Source organism: Panthera uncia (assembly GCF_023721935.1).
Source record: "Panthera uncia isolate 11264 chromosome E2 unlocalized genomic scaffold, Puncia_PCG_1.0 HiC_scaffold_20, whole genome shotgun sequence".
NCBI lineage: Eukaryota > Metazoa > Chordata > Mammalia > Carnivora > Felidae > Panthera > Panthera uncia.
Window position 1 is genome coordinate 21,299,593 of NW_026057589.1, and position 22,094 is coordinate 21,321,686.

The window sequence follows — 22,094 nt, forward strand, 5'->3', positions numbered from 1 at the left end:
CAAATGGTGTGCTCGCTTCGGACCAGAAAGTCTGACGGCTCCCCCGAAAGCGACACAGGGCGCGGCGAGCCCCTCGCTCCCGGGGACCACACCCGGCAGAGCTGAAAACCGGCGTCCAGACAGAAGCCCGTACCCGAGTACCCTTAGCACCGGGACTCCTAAGAGCCACACAGCGGGGCAGCTCCCGCGTCCACCCCCGAGGCACACACACGACAGGGGTCCGCCCGCACAGCGGGCCGGTGCACGGGCCCAGAAACGCCACCACGCCCTGGACATGTTCTCACATGGGCGTGTCTTGAAAATGCGCTAAGGGGCAGCACAAGGCCTGGTGTCGCGTGACCCCACGTGTGGGAAATGTTCAGGACAGGCAGCACGTGAGGGGCTGCCACGGGCCGGGAGGGAAGGAAAAGAGGCTGATTTGCTAATGACAACAGTTTCCTTTGGGGGTGATGAAAATGTCCTGGAACCCCAGGGCTGACAGTTACACAACCTTGCGAATACACTGAAAGCCACCGAATCGGACGCTTTGGAGGATGGTGTAGCACGTGAGTCATACCTTAAAACGAACGTGGACGACAAAAACCCCAGCCCCTGCAGGGTGACCCGGACACGTTCCAGGCTGTCTGCAGAGAAACGGGGTGGGCGGAAAAAGAGTCTTCTACACCCTTCTACTTAGCTTCATACAGGTAATGCGTATTTATTGAAAATTTTCTTCACCGACAATGGTGAAATCGAGACCCCAACTTACAAAACAGGATGGCAATTGATACTTATAAAAATAAAGCCAAGGTCTGTGTTTCACAGATTTGTGCGAGTTTCCTTCCAATCTCAGTCTGTCCTTCCATCGAAAAGGAGATCACGGAATCTGTGTTATTCCTCATGATGCGACAGTAAAAAAACCGCATTCCACGGACAAAAAAAATAGCTTTGTTTCCAAACAGCGCGAGCCTTTAAAGTGACTTTTCCCAACAATAAATATAGAAAACGCCCTTGCACGAACACAGTTCCGCTTGGCTGCAGCCTTCACCTGTGTAAACGTGGCCTCCCTCTCGGTGCACGGCGACCGCGTGAGGCCTCCCCGGAGGCGGGGCCGCAAGCCCCTCGTGCCCCGGCCACCGCGACACGCACCTGCACGCGGGTGGCCCACTGAGGATGGACCCACGGACGCCGCAGCTGGACACAGGATCAGCCCCTGGGGACAGCGAGCCCGCCCGCGCGTCGCGGCCGTCCTCGAAGGCGCTCTTTGGCTGTCACGGTCGGCGGGTGTGACGTCACACCGAAGGGGTCTTTGGTGGGTGCGCCTGCTGCATGAGCTGGGGGCGCTTCACCCGGGGCTTCCTGCGCTTCGGCCTGCTCTTGGCTTTGTTGATTTGCACCACAAAGAAGGCCAGGACCACCATGGCTCCCAGGAAGGCGAAGACGGGAATGGTCTGGCCCACCTCCTGGTTGTAGCGGCCGGGCATGATCCCTGCAAGAGCACAGGGGGAGTGTGAGCAGCGCCCGAGCCGCACGGCCACGGCCACGGCCACGGGCTCGGTCTCAGGCAGACGCGTCAGAAACGAAACGCTGACTGCGCTAACCGGGCCCGTGGGGCAAACGTCATTTTCGAACCTCAGGAGAAGTGACCTCAGGTTCCCAGATGAGCAGCTTTGGGGGCCGAGGTCTTTGCTCCTTCCCCTCCCCACGCCCACCGTGACTGGCCTTCCTCCCACCACACACGACCCACGGTGAGGGTGCGCGGAGCTGCTCTGTTCCCCTAAGTGCGCCGGCAGACGGACAAGTGTGGGTGCCGGGGAGGAGAGGAGGTGCGGGGGTCGGAGCAGCTGAGAGGGAGGGCGAGCGGGGAGGCCAGGCAGGGAGCAGGACGGCTGGCCGAGTCCCCGACCCCTGGGAAAATCTCCCACACGTGGGACACAAGGTTAGAAAACAAGAGCGGCCACTGGAGGATCCCCGGTTTGTCGGTATGACTCTGTAACCGGGCGATGCTGGGGTTCCAGAACGGACCATCATCAGTGCACCCCTTGACTCCAGGCAAGGCCCTCAGGAGCTCGGCGTCACCACACAAAGTTCCCAGGGTTGGAGCACAGGGGCCATGGTGCCAATTCCCAGAAGCAGTAGGCCCTGGGAAGCTGTGACCTCTGGGGAGAGCACAGGGATCCCCAGAGGGAAACTCTGCCCATGCCATGCTGGAAGGACCGGGTAAGGGAAAACCGGTCCCTAAGCCATTGCCTGTAGGGGACGTTCCATGTCATGTGGAACGAGGGGACCACGTCAGAGCAACTGAGGGACACAAAGCTACTTTTAATGGAGGATCCCAGCCTAGTAAAGCCCCATCCCAGGTGGGCCAGACCAGACAATCCGTGGAGACCTCTGGGCTAAGTAAGGGTTTAGGAACCAGGGTGGCTCAGCCACTGGCTGGGACCAAGACCAGCAGATGGCAGGCGTTCCCTGGGACACACAATACACCCTTGTTTGCAAAACTTTAAAGAGAGTATGCAAATTACCCTACTGCAAAAAGTTTAAGCGTAACACGTGGCTACCATGAAAGAAATTCATATTGAAAATGCAGGCAGAAAGTTCTGAAGGGATCATGGCGTGTTAGTTCATCTTTCAGGCTTGCTTCTGGCCCACCTGGTGGGGGGTGGGGGTGGGGGGGTACCGGAACAAACCAGAACAGGCTCTAGCACAAGGAAGCCCCGAAGAACTGACCTCCAGGAATGTCCCAAGCACTGCTCTCTCCGGGGGACAAGGGTCTCACTTGAGGGCGGTTCGATCGAAAGTTGGGTAATACCACTTTGTCCAGGTCGATGGAGAGCAGCTTCTGATGTTTCCAAAGATTACTTCAGGGAAATGGATTAAAACAAGATAAATATAAGCGGCTGCACTGGCCTACGAAGCTCAGTCAACGCCTGAGAAATAACAACTGGTTTAAAGAGAAAGGTGAAGCGACGTCCCATCGACACCCAGGTCCAGCTGCGTGGCACACCGGGGACAGCTTCCGGGTCCCAAGACAGAAATGTCAGAACCACCTCCGTGTACACGAGCTGTTAGCACTCAGAGCGGGGCTCAGTCCCACTGGGTTCCTAACGGGCCCCCAAGAGCCCGTTTCTGCTTAGCGGCCACGTCCCCGAGCGGCGGGAGAGGAAAGCGTGCGCCGGCCTCTGGAAGGAGCCTGAGGACGGGAGCCGGAGCCGGGGCTCGGGGACCCGGGCGGCCGAAGGCGCGTGCAGGTGTCTGCGGGGGAGCCTGCCCTCTGAGGGACGCCGGGAGCCAGACCCCGCCTCTGCCCTCACCTCACGGCCGCCGCGACAATAACACCGCCCGGCAGCCGAGCAGTCGGGAGAGGCGGGCCGCCGGGCCGGGCGTGAAGGAAGGAAACACGCGTGCTCTGTCCCCGTGCGGGGCTCGCAGTGGCGGCAGCGCTGCTACTCCGGCTCCTGACCCCGAGGCGGGCCGAGCTGGCGGGACCACACCCGGAGAAGAGAGGGGCCGGCGCCAACAGGCCGTCCGAAGGCCGCTCTGGCCAGCTCGGGGGAAGGAATAAAGGGTGTCTGCAGACTACGAACTCCCCGTTCTTCTGCTTCTCCCTCTCCTGGAAAAGGCCGGTCTCTCACTTCGGCCAAGTGGAAGCAAAGACGCCCGGCTCTCTGGGCACCGGGGGTGGGGGGTGAAGGGGCACGGGGCGAGGCGGGTCTGGGCAGGGGCTTCCTCGGCACCACCTACTGGCGGGACGCCAGCGAGCACCACGGTCTGTTCGGCCTCCCAGGATTTGACCGTACGTTTCAGGTCTCATCAGTCCAAAAAAGAAACTCACAACGCCGTTATGGGATCGGTGCCACGGAAGCTTTGCGACCTGCGGCTGGAAGTGTGCGGGGCCGTGTGCTCCTCCCGACAGTGAGATCCAGCTCCGGAACTTAATTATCCGGTGACGGCACCTCCGCGTTGAACCACCGTGCAGACGGCGGGCTGTGCCGCACCGTCGCCTGAGCAGCTGGTGACGCTCCGACGGAAGGAGGGAGGGGTCACCCTGTCCACGGCCCCTCTCGGGTGCGGCCACTCTAAGGACGGACCCGGACGTCCAGCAAAGACACCGAGAGATGGGTCTTCACGTCAGAGACGGACGGAAACGTGCACTCGGCACGGGGCTGACGGACACCAGGCCTCTCAAGGGCTGTCTGCAGCCGCCCGACACGGTCTCACGTCTCTTCGCTTCACCATCGAGACCCAGAGTTAGGTCTCTGGGGACCGAGAATGATTTTCAACGGGACGCGAAGTGTGAGACGAGGCTGCGCCCAGCGGGCGTGTTAAGAACCATCCCCGGCGGGGCTGGCGACGCCCAGATTACGGACGCGGACGCACATCCAGACCAAGAGAGGCCTTATCTGTTTCTGAGTCCCCAACAGCAGCGTGGGGAAAAAAAACGGGCTGTGGGAACTTGGGCCAACACTGTCCCCGGTGGGAACTGCTGACCGCAGCCGGAACCAGAGTCTGGTCTGGACGCTAGGATCGTGGGAGGTTATGAATAAGTGGGACGGAAAAATGGAATCTCATCAGAGACGATTAAGTGATGGGATGTTAACTGGAATGGAAAAACACTCCACAATCAGTTCCGGGAAGAAGCAGCCAACGAAGACAGGAGGACGCTCCGGCCCCGCGCTCCTCTGCCGAGCATGTTCTAGCCGAGCAGTGCGCCCCGTGCTCTGCGAGGACGTGCGGACAGCCTCCTCTTGGTGGCTCGCAGCAGACGGTGGCCCTCCGTCCCCGGCCACCCCAATGCACGTGCCCGCCGAGATCCAAGCTCGGCGGACAGCCCGGCGAGGGTGCCTGAGCGGCCGGGCGCATGAGGCGTGCTGCCTGCGGGGTTGGGGGCGGGGGCGATCTCTCGAAGGAGACTCGTAGGAGGTCTGCCCCCCAAGCTGCCCCGGGACCCGGGCCCCCGCTTCACTGCGCCACGACCCCACGTCCGCACAAGCCCGCATCCTCCCTGCCGGAAACAGGGAGGAGGAGTCAGGGAGAAAACACGGGAACCGGCGCGCTGAGCTGGCTGTCGTGCCCGGAGAGGAACGGCAGGGGTAACTCCAGCTGCAGCTTCAGGATGGCAAGGAGGCGGACGAAGAGGCGGACGGAGCTACTGTCACGAAGCACCGGGCAGCTTCGCCAAGTCCGGACACCACGTCCGCAGGTGCGGCGAGGACCCTGTCGCGGCGGGAGTCGATCCCTCGGTGACCACACCGGGCGCGGGGGTGAGGGCACAGGCACGCCGCGGGCCAGGCTGCACCCCCCTACCCTGAGCAGCCTCGGCCCCTCGGGCCGACAGAAGGACCTGCCGGCGCTCCAGAACCCGCGTCACAAAGAGGGAGCGCTCGACTCTTGAACCCTGAGCCGGAGGAGCCAGAGCTTCTGTTCAAGGGACAGCACTGTCAGACCTCAGCTTTTTAAGCGGGAATCAACCAAATCTAACAAAATGCTCATTACCCAAAGCACTTCTTTAGGCAGGACGCCACCAGAGAGCACAGCTGTAAAGGTCGACACGGGGGCTCGCCAACTTAAATATCATCACAACATGACAAGCTGGAAGATCTGATTACTTGATAACGATGTCAGTAAAATTCCATTCCCCCTCGTTAAAAAAAAAAAAAAAGTCATGAATCACAAACCCCGCGGAAGGAGCGGAAAAGCACAGCAAGGCACTCACCTGGGAGCGGTCTCGTTCAAAGGCTGTGGCTTGGCCCATGACAGGTGTGGACAGGCCGGTAGAGCCCGAGGCTCCGGGCCTCCCAGACGGGCCTCGAGGACCTTGGAGTACCGGTGCAGGTGGTTCCCTGCGGCACAGTCAACACAACAGAACACCACGGTCGTCAGGAGGACACGAAGGGGAAGACCCCCCTGCCGACGGGCCCGCTACGCGCCCGTGAACCTGTCTGCCAGGCTGGGGGAGCCTGCGCTGAGCGGTGCCCCGGGGACGGGTGATCACCGAGAGTGAGCGAGCAGGACGGCCACTCCCTTTACGGTGGCCACAGTGTACGCGGGGCAGGGGCCTGGCGACCTTTACTGACCACAGACACAGGCACGAGGCTGTACCTGAGGAATCTAACCTGTACACAGACTTCTCGAAGACCGTCTTCCTCTTTTGGAGTATTTAACTCTCAGGCAAAAGCAAAAACTGCATTTCCAGATTTCCTATTTTTTAGATCTGCACCGTCCAGTGCTGCAGCCACACGCGGCTACTGAGCAAGTGACATGGGTCGAGTGTCACATGTTTAAGCAGTAACACTCGGGTGAACCAGGCCAACGTATTTCACTGAAATGAATTTCACCTGCTTCCTTTTTCCTTTTCCAGCGTGGCCACTAGAAAGCGCAGAACCGGATCTCTGGCTCACGCTACCCTCTTTGCGGTCCTGGCGGGGAGGACCTGAGCGCACTCGGGCCAGCCCTGCCCTACACAGAATGAGCGAGGCCGCCACGGCTCACGCCCCCTCCCCGACCCGTGACTTCTTCGTTTCCAGGTCAGGACTGGAAAGAACGGGCTCTATTTTCACGGGTTCTGAGAGGCCTGGTGAGGACATCCGCGTGACGACCGCCCGGCCCAGTGCCTGGCACCTGTGAGCGCCCAGAACGTGGGCCCTTCTTCCCAGAGACCCCCGGGAGCCAGGGCTCTGTGAGGGGGAACGAGGACTGTGGGGCTGGGCAGTGTGAGGGCCTTGGGGTGAGCGTGTGCTCTGCTCCCGGGGGAACGGCGGAGAGGAGCCGTGGCACCGTTACCGGGCTCCGTTCCCAGCGCCCACGGGCTCACTCACCTTCCATCCTCTCTGGGGTGACCGAGCCGGCTCCGCTGGGAGGCCGCTGCCGGTTCCCGGAATGGCTGAGGCTGGGAGGGGTCACCCCGTACGACGTGTACTGGAGGAGCGCATCCAGGAGCCAGAAGCAGTCTGTGGGTGCAACGGGCGCGCTGTTTAGGGATCAGAGTTTTCTAAGGAAGTCCTACAGGAAAATAAAAGCCCCCCCCCCCCCCCCCCCCCCCCCCCCCCCGGAGTGAGGGGAGACGGGGGATCGCCTATTCTTGAGAAGCGCACAATCTCCCCGGTCACAGCAAGACAGACAGGACCCGACTGGGGGCTTCACTCCCGGCCCAGGGCTCAGGTGGGTCACTGCCACCGGGCTCGGGGCTGGACAGACGGCCCAAGCGCCACCCGGCTTTGGGCGATGAGGACAGAACGGAGCCCACTCGGGGACGGGCAGACCCTGTGACAGAATGGCTCAGACGACAGGAGTCCAAGCGAGAAAAGAAATGGGGCACCAGAGCTCCTGCCAATCCCAGTGGCTGTCCTGTCTGCACTGTGAGGGCACAGCAGAGACCAGAGCGTGCACTCCACTGGGAGGTGGGTTCGAGGCCACCGCAGGTGACAGGTCAGGTACAGAGTCTAGTAATCTGGGCCGGTGGGCCCCACGCGCGACACACGCCAACGGGACAGTCAGCCGCTTTGTGGGACGCGCAGGGAGTCTCGGCGCCGGCCGCCACCCACACGGAGGGTCCTCTCCTCGGGAGACAGGGGTGCCGCCGTGTCTTCACACCCGGCCGCTGCCGCCACGCGGGACCGGACGGGCCCCCGCCACACGACACCAGCAGGCACTTGGCTCACTCAAGGGCGCTCTGGCCACGTGCTCAGAGCACTGCCACCGTGTTAGAACCACGACAGCCCTCTCCGGCACTTAAAATTTTAATAAAGACTCTTACCAGGAGATCTCCGGTCTTAAAAGAAAACCTCTATGGAAATAAAACATCAATCTCCTTTCAGCTGTGACTTTAACCTTTTTAAAAAGACCAGCCACGTTCTAAGGATTTACACAAAACGCTGGGAATTTATTGAACCTCAAGTTCACCCAGAGAGAGGAACACATGGCTCCCAGCTCACGCCCCAGGCCTTCATTCTCTGCTCCGCTCAGGCCGTCCCCTACCTGCCCTATCCGCAAACGTGAGGTTCCCACCCCCTCCCCAGCCCCGTTCTCCAGGACCTGGTTTTGTTGCCGCCTCGCCAGGCCAAAGACGCCCCACTTTTCACGCCCCATTTCCTCCTTTACAAAATGAGACATAAACTGCGTTCAGACTCAAACCCCCGAATTCGGAGGCGGCACAGAGAGACGCTGACAAAGAACAGGGGTGCTAAGAACCAGTCCCCCTGTGCGAGCCCCCCACCCCCGACGGGGATACCAAACACCCCCCACTGATGAAGGCTCGCGACAGCCAAATCCCCAAGTCTGGGAGGGGAGCCAGGCGCCGGCCCTCCAGGAAGAGCGGGTCCGGCCCGGGAAGGGCCCCCCGTGTGGCAGTGCCTGTGACATGCAGACGCCAGAGGGGGACGCTGGGGCGGGTCAGGCAGAGAGCCACTCCACTGAATGCGACGGCCCTGGCCCCCGCCCGCCTGGTGACGACGGCTCGAGGGGAAGGCGGCGCATGCGGTCTGTTGGGGCTTCCTCAGGGAGGGGTACCCAGGACCTGCCCACCTGGCTCTCACGGGCAGGCCTCTATTTGCCAGCACCTTACCGGTGCCTCTTCAGGGACAAGGGGGGTATGTCACGGTCACGAATCCCAGCCTGCTTCTCGGCCACACATCAGTCCTCACCCTTCTGTCGGTGACTGTCATCCAAGCAGTTGGAGTCTCCGTACAGCACAATCCGGCCTCCACCCTCCGCTGGAATCTGATAAAGTCCCAAAATGGGGACGTTTTCGACCACGGCTGTTTCCTGCTTTAAGACCTCCAATCCTGAAATAACGGCACCACAAAAAAACATTGAGGAATGATTTTCCAGTTGCCACTTGACATTTAGCCCGTGCAGCACCGACAATCACAGCAAACTCCTCCATCCAGTCACGACGGTGCGAGCTTTTACAAAGGACAACGTCCTAAGTGCCACGAATTTGGGTTTTAGCAAAACTCACCTCCACACGGTCCCCTGACGTGTTCCCTGGAAACGGCAATATAGGGTACCTACAATCCTAAGAGCGGCTTTCTGTGCCTTCCGACCATGCTCCAGGCCTCTGTCCTGGGACTACACTCACAGGGGCGGCCAGCCACTCAGCACAGACACACCTCTGGGGATTTGCTTCCGTGTCCCCGGCTTTGTGTTTCACTACTCAAAGTCAGGACAAACGTCACTACGTTTTAGATCCTCCGCCCGTATGCTTTAAACGCAGATTTACGACACCTGTCATATCTGTGTCACAATTACAGATGTTCCAACAGCAGAGCTCTCTGACCTCTGCCCAACCCGATGACACAGGTTACGGCGTCTAACGAATCAAGAAGTCACAGGCGCATAAGTGCCGCGGACGGCAGATGCCGGTGACCCACGTGATCTGAGAGTCGAGCCCTGCAGCAAACGCCCTCCTCTGCACTGGAGACGCCGTACATCTTCATCTCGCCACCTGCCGCGTTGGTGACGTCTGAAATGTCTGCGGCTATAAAGACACGGCATTTCCTGCTCTCTGTGGATAATCCCGGCAGGAACAGAGCGGAAGAGAAAACCAGATTCTCTTTGCTGGAGGTAAAGACAGAGCGGCAAAACCGACGAAACAGGCCGCGTGGTCACAGGTTCGTTTCCGACAAGGGTCCCTTTCGACCCGGCATAACCCAGATTGTCAAATTCCTATTTTGTACCCAAAGGATTATTCAACTAAAAGGTCATCTGGATACAAAAAACCCCTCAGAAAAGACTTCAAGGTAATTCGTTTTTATTTTCACTAACAGAACACAATAAAGTAGGCACCCTCACATCCACTGTGATTCCTCTCCCCTCAAAACCAGGCAGCAACAGGCTGATGACGAGGCCGCTGCTGACACCCGCACCAGAAACACCACCAGCGGGCCGAGACAGACTTCAGAAGGGGCCACTAACCCATGGTAAACCCGGCCAGTGACGGGAAGACGGAATCATTTGTGTACCTGCAGTTAAAATGCAACCTTTTAAACACAGATCTGCTCACAGACTGACCTCGCCTCGAAGAAAAGGGAAAAAAATCCCTCCAGGCAATAAAAAAGTAGATTCTATCTTGGAAATGCAAATAGATAAGCAGGAAATTCTGCTCTGTCATTTTCAACGAATGCAACTCCCTAACTTCTAATTACAGCAAACATTAAACTTCATTAGAACCAGAACTGCGAGGGAAGATCTTTCTTTCCTTCTAATTCTTTGGGTTTTTTTTTTTAAGATTTTATTTTGAAGTAACCTCTACACCCAAGGAGGAGCTTAAACTCACAATCCCGAGAGATCAAGAGTCCCACTCTCTACTGACTGAGCCAGCCACGCGCCCCTATTTTCTTCCAATTCTTAGGGGAATTTTAAGAGATGACTGTGTAATTAATATTCTGTACACAGTTAAGAGCTTTAAAATGCAGTCGACGTTTTCTAAAATTTTAGTGATCTTGGCAGTCACAGAAGAATAATTCACAAGCAGTAACAAAAACTTCAAGCAACTCTGAAGGTAGTTTAAATAAACAAGGAAGTCTGCAAATATTCAACACCTGCTCTCCTGCGGGAAACCCCATTTAGTCTGCAGTGATCAGTATCCACATAGATTCAAACTTGTCTATCTCTGCAGCCCCCAGAGCCACCACCCAGGAGTCTTGCCTAAAGTAGGTACCCTGCAAATTATATCACAATAAGTTTTTTTTTTTTTTAATTTTTTCTAACGTTTATTTATTATTGAGAGACAGAGCAAGACAGAGCCTGAGCACAGGAGGGGCAGACAGAAGAGGAGACACAGAATCTGAAGCAGGCGCCAGGCTCTGAGCCGTCAGCACAGAGCCTGACGTGGGGCTCGAACCCACCAACTGCGAGATCATGACCTGAGCCGAAGTCGGACGCCCAACCGACTGAGCCACCCAGGCGCCCCAACACAGTAAGTTTTTTTAAAAAACAAAACTGCTCATAGATACAGAGTGATAAAAATGTTCTGGAAACAAACAACGGTGATGGCTGCACAACTCTGTGAATACACCGATGATCACAGAATCGTACACCTTAAAAGAGTAAATGTGAAAAAAATTTTTAAAAATTAGAAAAGCAAATATGAATTATAGGCAATAAAACCGTTACTTAAAAAAAAAAAAAAAAAAAAAAAAAAAAAAAAAAGAAAGCAACCAAAGCAGCATTCCTTACCTTGGTCTTTGAAAGTCTGTGTGATCACTATGCCATCTTCTGGAAACTTAGCGATGCTGCATCCTGATGCGTAATACACTAGAAAGTTCAGAGTTACAGTGACACAGAGATGCTTAACACTTTATCAAGAGCTACTCACGGACATAAGATGCACTCTTCAGATATGATAATTTTCAGATATGATAATTTTTCTAACATTTTTAAGACAAAGGCTGCTAACACCTGGTCACGCTTAAGTAACAATTACGTCAGAATTCAAGTTAAAAAATGCTATTAACGTACAGTTTCTGAACAGACTTGAGAAGTCTGAACTTTCAGTCAGGACGAGCACAGCCAGTTATAATAATGCTCAGGATGTTGTTCTAGAAGCCAGTTACCAAAAGCTAATCTGTGGGGAAATGTAAGTGGGACGTGCAAAGTGATTTCATAAATGGGATTTGATTCGCCGGGGGCCCAGGAGGTACTTCCTCTGGGAACACACAGCATGTAAAGCAGCAGACAGGTGGCGCTAAGGTTGCCAATGCTGCAGAAAATATTCTTTTATTTAAGAGTCTGGATGAAACAACAGCGGTGTCACCGCCCAGCTTTACTACAGAATACAGAAGTCGCTCCTAGAGACAGCGGCTCTCCCCACGGTCCTACTTCCTTAGCAATCACACCCTTCCCTCCCTCTGAAACCCTGACGTCAAACACACACAGCCTCCACTCGGGCATCTCAAGAGAGAATGCGCCCCTATTAAAACACAAACACAAAACCTTACTGTCATGGTTTGCTAAGGTAAAATCCCCTTCATACAGGCCATCGCTGAACCCCATGTTCCAGACAGACAGGAGTTCGTTCAGAGCAGGGACGTTAGCCCCTCCGGTGTCCGGCATCCACCACTGCCTGCGGAAGAAACGAGGGGTGCGGGTCATGAGGGGGTAACCCCCCCATGGCGCTCCGTGTTCTCAGGACGAAGCGAATCCCCCTGCAGGGTCCTGCCCGTGCACTCTAAGGTTTCAGCTGTAAGCTCCTGTCTGCTCTGAGTGGTAACACGGCGTACGTGCTCCAGCCAGCGTGCGGAATAAACCCCAGATAAATCTACCACACGCGACGCGCGGCAGGTCCCTACGCACACCGCCACAGGGCCTGGAGCCTGAGAGGGTCCGCGAAAGCAAAGAGAGGAGGAAGGAGCCTTTGAAGTGCGAGTAAGTCGCAGACTCTGAGGAAGAAAATTCGAGAGGTGATGGAGACACATGCATAAAACCCTGGGAATCCTTGACCAAGAACTAATTTACTGGAAGGTTCCTTGCAATAACGGTTCCTTCGACCCATTTACACGTGTATAGATTCCACAGCAGAGACGGGAGCATGAAAAAGAGCAAGCAGAAAAGCCAAAGTCAAGCATCGAAGGTCAACGAGGGAAGGCGAGGAACCTTTCGCTCCGTCGCCGGCATCCAGGAGCGGCGGACCTACTCCGCCAGCGACTCTCTGGGGAACGTCTCACTGGGGGAGGGGAGCCCGCGCCGCCCGAGCGTCTGAGCCTGCGTCCGACGGCCGGGAGGACCGCCAGCGAGCCAGTCATCTGCTGTACCGGCCGCAAAGAATTTCACTCCCGAAAAGCCAGATACCAACTGCTCTTAGTACCTTGTGTTTTCATCGTAAAACTTGACTTTTCTCATGACGGACGTGTTGTACCAATCGCTGAAGACGATGAGCGAAAGGCCGTTGTCCACGTCCCTCCTCAGTTTTGCCACCTCCTCGGGGAAGTACTCCTCTTCGCTGTCCACCATGAGCAAGGTTCCTGAGGGACAAGGTGCCGGTGGTGAGTCACGCCTCGGAACCGCGGGCGTCACTGCTTCAGAAACACAGCATTTCGGTGGCGCCCACGTGTCAAGCTGTCAGGTGCTAATATTCGGTCTGCGGCCCCGCGGGCACTCCAGAAGGGGGTGGGGTGAGCAAGAAGGGACCGGGGTCCAAAGGCACAGACACCCACGAACTACCCTGGCCTCCGTGTCACGTGTGACCCCTGACGTACCCACGTTTCACCCACTCGAGAAGCAAAACGCGGCGCCAGTTTAATGAAAACAGATAAACAAAAGACGTGCAAACGTCCTCGTCCCCAGTTTGGCAGGTCCCATTCTACCTGAAGGTCACCACCACTGCCACCAGACGGGAACAGGGCCACTCTGCCCCAGAGCCCCGCCGCAGCCCCCCGGGGACCAGGAGGCCCTGCGCCCGCTCCCTCGCCGCCTCTTCTACCCCACGGTTCGTCTCGCCGACCTCCCCACGCGCGGCCGGCACCTCGCGGTCGCTCACCATACTGACTGGCGTCGAAGCACGTGAAGGGGGAGCCGAGGACTTCGATGAAGTAGCCCATGCTCCTCAGGTGCTGGTACATGTCCCTGAAGTTGGTGTGGATGTGGTCACCGTTCCTGAAAAACAGGAAGTCGCGCGCGAGGGTGACCCCTCTCCCCTCGCGGCCCCTTCGGAAACCCGGGCGCCTCTGAAGGAGCGCGGCTCACGGCCGGCAGAGGCCTGGGGGGCTCCGGCCCCTGCACAGAAGTCGGCCTCTCCAGACCAGCGTCCTCTGGGCTCGCACGGAAGACGGCTGATAACAGGAAGTCGTGTGTGTGGCACACGCTCGAAGGAGACGCCACGAGGAGGAGGAACGGCCCAAGAGCTGGTGCGTAAAGCACGCCGAAGCGTCACGTTGGCGGTGGCATCCGTGGCAAGAGCTGCCTGCCGCCCAGATGCAGCACGGGAACGCAGAGGCTCCGGACAAGCCGCCCCGGCTGGGGAGTATGCGAACCGTGCCTCGCAGACGCGGTCACCTCCCCGTCCCTTCCCCCCGAACGCGCTCACTTTCCCACCGTGCCCTCTACCTAAGCCGCTACCCGCCCACCCCACGGAGGCGCCAGGGGCCCAGGGCTCGTTCTCTCTGCCCGGCCCCCGGCCCCGGCCCCTCAGAGCCAGCTCCTGCGCAGGGCTGAGCCCATGTGCCTCCCCAGGACGCCTTCCCTCGACCTACGAACTTCTCACCACTTCTGTCCCCGCCTCTAGTAAGAAACGTCTTCAGAGGGCACACCGCACCTGTAAGCGGCCGGCTCCAAGCTTTCGGGGCTCCTTCCTCCCCCCACAGACCCCGGTACTCCCACGAGGGCCGCAGTGAGCTTGGCATACAGGCCCGGAGGCAGCCAAGCCGGATGCCCCGGGGGGCAGGCCAGGGGGGCAGGCCAGGAGGGCAGGCTGGGGGGCTGCACGGGGCAGGGTCTGGAGGGCAGAGGACAGACCAGGGGGTCTGGCACGTGAGGAAGTCTGGATAGGCAGCCACGCAGAGTTTTAGGCCGACTGTGCCCCAATTTCTGCTTGTCAGGATTACCAGGGCTGCTGCGTGGAGAATGGACTCAGGGCACAGTGAGACTGGCCAGGAGGCTGGGACGCCGTGCGGGCAATGACGACGGCCTGCGCGGGGGTGACGGGTGGGGAGCAGGGTGGGTGGCAGCGGCCCCTAGGGCAGGATCCGGGAGGCACTGCGGAGGCAGGGCTGACAGGATCTGCTGACAGATCCAGCAGAAGCAGGGGAAGACGGCAATGGAGGGCGAGCTCGGGGTTCCAGTGCCCAGGACAGGAGTCCGGAAGGAGGAGCACGGAGTGCCCTGAGCGCGTCTGGGGGGCGCGGAGGTCGGGCCCCCCGAGGGGGCGGCGACCCTCGGTCCTGCCGTGGCGGCCGCTTACCAGTCCAGAGGGTCATTCTTCATCCGAAGGTTGTCCCTGGGGAAATAGCCGGGCGGGTAGCGGAGGTTGTGGTACTGGTCCCAGAGAACCCTCTTGCTCCGGGCGGGAGCAGGAATGATCTTCACCTTGATCGGGAGCTTCACGGTTGACGTCTGCTCTGCACCACTTTTTGACTGAACGAAATTTACAAAAATCTGAATGGCCCCTTGGGCTCAGAAGAAACCTTCGGGCTCTGGGGCTTAAAAAACCACTGTCTACCAATTTCACGCAAATACCTCGAACACGAGAATTCCTACTGACGACGGTAGAAAGAACCGTAAAACTCGTCCCGTTAAAATTCTTCGTCTAAGAGCTTATGACGTAAAATTTAAGCACCCTGTTCCTAAAAACTCCTAGACTACACGGCCCCTCCTGGAGAAGGCACATTTCTGCAACCACTGTGGACCCGAAACGTGGCCCAGAACGGTGGAATCTCCCGTCGCCCGGCAACAGAACGGGAGGCAGCGTCGCCCGCTGCCAAGTAGGTTTTATCGGCGGCTCTACAAGCCCGGGGAGCACGGGTCACGGCCTGGTAGCCCAACATGTCCGCCAACCGGGCTTCCCCACCCCGAGACCCCGGCAGGAGACGGTGCAGGGGTCGGGAGAACGGGCCCCTCCCTGGCCCACACTTACTTCCACCTCCGCCGGGGAAGCGACGGTGACCATGACGTGCCCCTGCGCGATGCCTTCCCACGAGGCCGCTTTCTTGGTGACAGAAATGGAAACGGCCAGGTAGCCTGACCAAGGCCATAACACCGAGGAGTATGAGAAAGCCACTTCGATGTTGTCCCCGTTCTGCGGTAAGTAGGGCTGCCAGTCAGGCTGGAGGACAAAGGCAAAGGCAAAGGCTGACGTGAAATGCTCACCTCCTGAGTCACCTGCGTTAATATTTCATTACGTACTGCAAAGTCGAGTTTATCCTCAGACCCTAGGCAAGCTATAACCAAAGCAGACTATAGGACGTCTGGCACGTCATCCACTAGAAAAGTCTAGAAACCACTATCTGGGGCAGCCTCCAATTTTATTTTTTGTACTTTTGTATTCTTCAAAACGTTTATTTATTTTGAGAGAGAGGGCAGCCTCCAGTTTTAAAGAGAATTCTTTCCCCAACCTTAAAAACGGAGGACACACGCTTTGGCAGAGAACTTCCATCTGATAAAGAACGTCAATAAATGAAAACCGTGCAATTTGAGAACAGACTCCGATTCGGTATATGCTTCAAGAATCACATTAAACGTTAACTTAAAGGAATAAAATAATACAACGGCACGGACTAACTGTCCAGACTCAGACTGCAAAGCTACTGGCTGGGCAGGGAGAGGTCTCTGCGGGACGCCCAGAGGAAGAGGGGGCTCGGCCCCTTCAGTCCCCCCCGACCTTGAGGAAGGAGGCACGAGAGGAGACGTCTGGAAGAAACACAGATTTCCTCTTAGGAAACGAACCCGTATTTCAAACCAACCTAAATTACTCCTTTCCCTCGCAAGCCAGAGAGCAATATTGTCCCCAAGTGAGTCAGCATATTTACAACAAACAAACAAACAAATGTGAAAAAGAGAAATATTTGCAGGATACAGCATCACAAACAAGGAAGAAAGAAAGGGATCTGTGATAAACACTCTTGGAACCACTGGCGACCAACAGAAAAGTTAATTTTTAGCCATCTCTTAGGCCATATATCAAATTAACTCAATGGTGATGAGAGGACTAAGTATTTTACAAGCATAAAAGGAACGTTAGAAGATAAAATCGAGATTTTATCGAATCTTGGAAAATGAAGTGTCTAATTTTTGAAACAATAAAAATCACAAAAGATGAAAACTCAACCATATCAAAGTGTGGAACTTGTACAAAACCAAAAATAAGTAAGTAAATAATACTACAATTTGTACTAAAAAAAAAGGCGGGGGGGGGGGGGCGCCTGGGTGGCTCAGTCGGTTAAGCGTCCAACTCCAGCTCAGGTCATGATCTCACGGTCCATGAGTTCGAGCCCTGCGTCGGGCTCTGTGCGGTCAGTTCAGAGGCTGAAGCCTGTTTCGGATTCTGTGTCTCCCTCTCTCTCTGCCCCTCCCCCCCATGCTCTGTCTCTATCAAAAAATGAATAAACGGGGGCGCCTGGGTGGCGCAGTCGGTTAAGCGTCCGACTTCAGCCAGGTCACGATCTCGCGGTCTGTGAGTTCGAGCCCCGCGTCAGGCTCTGGGCTGATGGCTCGGAGCCTGGAGCCTGTTTCCGATTCTGTGTCTCCCTCTCTCTCTGCCCCTCCCCCGTTCATGCTCTGTCTCTCTCTGTCCCAAAAATAAATAAAAAACGTTGAAAAAAAAAATTAAAAAAAAAAAAAAAATGAATAAACGTTAAAAACAAAACTTTAAGACATCTAAGAAAAAAAGAAAAAGACAGTAATCTGGGAGAAACTGTTGCATAAAACACATCCATGGCTAATTTCTCTAGGACAGAAAGACATTGTTCACACTGCCTGAGAAAACCTAAATTCCAGCAGAAAAAACCGGCCGCAGGAATGAGGAGTCAACTCACACAAGAGGTGATACAGGTAGCGGGCAAACCTGGAGAGAGTGAACTCCCAGATAACTGAAATGCACGTTCAGCAAGATACCCATTTGATCCTCTCTAGTTTTGTTTTTTTTTTATGTTTTTTATTACATTTACTTTTTAGACAGTGCAAGCGAGAGAACAGGGGAGGAGCAGAGAAACAGGGAGACATAGAATCCGAAGCAGGCTCCAAGCACAGAGCCCGACACGGGGCTCGAACCCACGAACAGTGAGATCTGAGGTGACCTGAGCTGAAGTCGGACACTTAACCGACTGAGCCACCCAGGCGCCCCCTCATCCTTAGTTTTTAAGTTAAAAAAATGAACGATCTAGAAACAAACCAAAAACGTCCAATGGATGACTAAGCAAACGTGGTCCATCCACGCGGGGGAGCATCATCCAGCTTTACAAAGGACGGAAGCACTGCTATGCGCCACCAGGGGACAAACCGTAAAGACACCACGGGCTGCGTGAAAGGCCAGACGCCCGGGCCCCCGTGTATATGGACTGTCCTACACCGCTAAATGCGGAGAGACAGGAAGCGTGTTGGGAGGTGGCTGGGGCTGGGAGGAGGGAGAGTGGGGAATGACTGCTAACAAGGGTTTCCTTTTGGGGTGATGAGAATGTTCTGGAATTATAGAACAGCGATGGCTGCAATTACTACTTGCAAATATACTGGAAACTAACTGAATCACTGGACTTAAAAGAGTGCATCTTGTCGTATGTGAATTCTATCTCGATTTTTAAAAACCTCATGGAATTAAAAAGAAAAAAAGGGCTGCACCACCCCGTGCGGGCAGTGGAGCCGGCGCCCTCTGGAGGCCGCTGGCAGCACTGCCCGCAGCAGTCTTAGCAGACGTAACTCTGGAAAGAATTCGCAGCATGTACCAACCGAGGGCTACGATCACATCCAAACCCTCTGACTCGAATTCCAATCCAGGTAGTTTACGTTAAGAAAACAATTCAGAAAAAAAGGAAACCATAGAAGCAGAGATACTCGGTGGAATGTTTATAGCTGGAACCCCCTGTCTGAGCAGGGGGAACCCGTAAGCAAATTACGGACGGATGCAGGCCACTTACAGCACACCCATGGGGCTAACGCGACACTAACCGGCCACAGTTGCTGCCTCTGCGCTTGCGGACAAATTTAACATCAAGAACTCATACTGTGGGGGTGCTTGGGGGGTTCAGTCAGTTAAGCGTCAACTTTTGATTTCAGCTCAAGTCAGGATCTCACGGTTCGAGGGTTCGAGCCCCATGTTTGGCTCTGTGCTGACAGTGCAGAGCCTGCTTGGGATTCTCTCTCTGTCCCCCCCCCCCCCCGCGCTGGCACTCTCTTTCTCTCTCAAAATAAATAAATAAACAAACAAAAAAAGAATTCATATTGAGTGGGGCACTTCAGTGGCTCAGTCAGTTGAGTGTCTGACTCTTGGTTTCGGCTGTGATCGTGACCTGAGGTTCCTCTGGTCACGGGATCGAGCCCCGCATCAGGCTTTGCGCTAAGTGTGGAGTCTGCTTGGGATTCTCTCTCCCTCTGCCGCTCTCCCCAACTCTCTCTCTCTCTCAAATAAATAAATAATAAAGAATTCATACTGTGAAGAAGGATGATAAGGAAATGGTTGGTAGGTTTCTGAGACTTGACGACTTGGTTTCTTAAGTTTTTTTTTTTTAAGTTTATTTGTTCATTTTGAGAGAAACAGAGAGTGAGCAGGGGAAGGGCAGAGAGAGAGAGAGAGAGAGAGAGAGAGAGACAGAGAGAGAGAGAGACAGATAGAGACAGAGAGAGAGAGAGAGAGAGACAGAGAATCCTAAGCAGGCTCTGCACTGTCAGCATGTAACCCCATGTGGGGCTTGAACTCCTGAGTCCATGAGATCATGACCAGAGCCGAAATCAAGAGTCAGGCGCTTTACCGACTAAGCCACCCAGGCACCGCTCATAATTTTTTTTTTTATTGTTTATTTATTTTTGAGAAAGAGAGAGAGAGAGAGAGAGAGCGAGCATGAGCGGGGCAGGGGGAGAGAGAGAGGAGGACAGAGAATCTGAAGCAGGCTCCAGGCTCCGAGCTGTCAGCACAGAGCCTCATGTGGGGCTCAAACTCACGAACAGCGAGATCCTGACCCGAGCCTAGGTCAGACGCTTAACCAAATGAGCCACCCAGGTGCCCCTGACGACTCTGTACCAAATCACATGGCAAGAAAGGCTTACTAAATTAGATCAGAATTTGCTCAACGGAAATACTGGAACAATGCTGACGACAAGGACCTGAGTACGAATGGATTTCCCTGACTTGTGCTAGACTGTTTTGTCTTATAACGACAACTAAACCAATTTCGTTCAACCTTTAACGTTCAGATTATATAAAGCTGCATTGTAAATGCCCACTTCTGTAAGCTAATCATGATTATCTTGAAAAAGAAGAACAGATTGCTCCCTGAAGGCTAAAATAAAAGCGTTTTCAGTTAAAAAGGTAGTAAGTAAACTATGACTGAATAATTCTATGTAATACTACACAGCTGTTAGCCAGGTACCTTGGGGCTGTGCATAAGTTACATTTAACAATGTTTACAATATAATGAGAGCTGAAAAAAAGGGGGGGGGGCTTAAGTTCTATCTGCTGCACAGAGAACAAAAACACGTCCTTCAGGTAAGGGCTGGAAAAGAATGTTTTACAAACAGTGGCTATGAGCGTGTGCTGGGGCTGGGAGTGATTTTTGTGTTCTCCTTTCCTGTCCTTTACCTGTTATGATAATGTTTATGCAACAAGTATGACACATCATAGGAACAAAATTCAAGAAAGGAACACACCTTTTCAACTCGGGGGCCCACTCATGCTCACTCAAGAATACGGTAATTACGGGGGGCCGCTAATTACGGGTGAGAAATTATAATGAAGAATCAAGTGCAGTTAGTCTATTCAGGAGCCAAATTCAAGAGGCCAAAGTCACAAGGTAGCAGACTGCTTCCATTACCTTATCCCGAGCTTATCTGTAAAGGACTCAGGAGAAAACAAACCACTGCGCCCAACACCCTGGCAGCCTGGATGGGCGCAGAGAACCTGTCCTCTAACGTCAGGAGAAAGGGACAAGGCACAAAGGCTGGGCCATGTCAAAGTTCACCACAAGCGAGAGAGCAGCGTCACCTTGTCTACAATTCTTCCCGTGACGCCCATGCCGTTGAGGATGGTGATGTTGACGATCGTCGGCATCCCTCCATAGTAGATGGGCTGGGAGCAGTACGGCCACATGTAGGGACACTCAGTCAGATCTATGTAGCTGGGGCTCAGACTGAAACAAAGAACACAGCGTCAGAGCAGGGCGCGTCACCAAAGGGCCGAGGAAGCGCTACAGCCGCGGGGGTGCGTTGGCACGGGCACCCGAGGGCTGCGTGCAGCAGGGCCGGGCCGGCCCCAGGGAACTGGCTCTGCAACGCTCCCTGGGCCAAGAGGCCACCGGGCTGGGCTGCCCACACTGCTCGTGCACAGCCGGATGAGTGGGGAACACCTCTTTCCTCCCACCCTTCTAGAACTCTAGAGGCCGTGGCCGGCCAGACAATGAGTACATGACCAGCCGGTGAACACCTTGGACCCGGGGTCTCAAGTGACGGCCTCGCAAATCACTGGGGCAAAGACGGACTTTTTAACAAACAGAGCTCACAAACGGGTGGCCACGTGGCAAAAGATAGTTAGATCCGTATTTCACACCACGCACAAGGATAAACTGCACACGCACACGAGAGTCTCCAGCACACAAAGGAAAGCAAACACACAGGAGGAGAAGGCGTGGGTGGCATCCTCGTACGTTAGTGCAGGGAGAAGCTTTCTGTGGCTCCAATAACAAGAGCCCGACCGACGTGGCGACTGGAAAAACACACCGAACAGCAACAAACACTGCACACAAGTAGAAAGGCAACGACACACGGAGAGGAAGACCGCAGTCTAGCACTGACGAAGAGGTGGTAACTCTAGTTGTAAAGAACTCTTAGAAACGGAGGGAAAAAAGCCCCAGAGAAAAACGGGAAAAAGAAATGAGCAGACAAATGACAAGAAAGGTGTGAATGTGGCCCCTGACCGTGAACGCAGCGTCCCCCTCACTCAGAACGGGAGGTACACACGTGAAAGCGGCCGTGAGCCCCTCTGCGCCCCCCGACTGGCCGGAAGGAGAGCGCGACAGGACATCCTGTGGCTGGGCTCTGGGTCACGTATGTGCGCTCCCGTGGGGCTGGGGCACAACCCTCCTACGGGGAGCAGGACAGGACCCCACAAAGCCACCCACACTTTCAACTGGGACCCAGCGATCCCACCTCCAGGAACTTTCCTTAAGACACACCTCCAACGAAACTAATCACACCGGCACAATGCCGTTCATCGCAACAGCTTATGATTACAAAATAGCCGAAGTAACGTAAATACCCACATAAGCACACGTACCATCTGGGCTCCGCAGCTGTAAAAAGAGGAAAGATGGGCTGACACGGACTGATTTCCAAGTACTGTGAAGTGAGAACAGCAAAGTGCAAAAAAAAAAACAAAAAACAAAAAAACAAAAAAAAGCACTTGCAGTGACGCTCTTATTAACGTAAGAAAAGGGATGTAGGAACATAAATGTGTATCTGCTCGTTTGTGCAAAACGAAATAC

At 55.2% G+C, this 22,094-nt stretch overlaps 1 protein-coding gene across 2 annotated transcripts in view; it reads right to left on the reverse strand.

Moving 5' to 3' along the window:
- Positions 1-666: 666 nt before the first annotated feature.
- Positions 667-22,094, reverse strand: part of MBTPS1 (membrane bound transcription factor peptidase, site 1) — a 52,231-nt gene continuing 30,803 nt past the window's right edge. For both annotated transcript variants that reach the window (XM_049622478.1, XM_049622479.1), the window contains 12 exons: positions 20,600-20,744; positions 15,548-15,736; positions 14,876-15,048; positions 13,457-13,572; positions 12,785-12,941; positions 11,919-12,043; positions 11,158-11,235; positions 8,622-8,762; positions 6,798-6,929; positions 5,696-5,822; positions 2,710-2,840; positions 667-1,468 (listed from right to left, as the gene is read on the reverse strand). In XM_049622478.1, the coding sequence (XP_049478435.1) occupies positions 1,272-1,468; positions 2,710-2,840; positions 5,696-5,822; positions 6,798-6,929; positions 8,622-8,762; positions 11,158-11,235; positions 11,919-12,043; positions 12,785-12,941; positions 13,457-13,572; positions 14,876-15,048; positions 15,548-15,736; positions 20,600-20,744 (1,711 nt within the window). In that variant the 3' untranslated portion in view covers positions 667-1,271. The remainder of the gene's footprint in view (positions 1,469-2,709; positions 2,841-5,695; positions 5,823-6,797; positions 6,930-8,621; positions 8,763-11,157; positions 11,236-11,918; positions 12,044-12,784; positions 12,942-13,456; positions 13,573-14,875; positions 15,049-15,547; positions 15,737-20,599; positions 20,745-22,094) is intronic.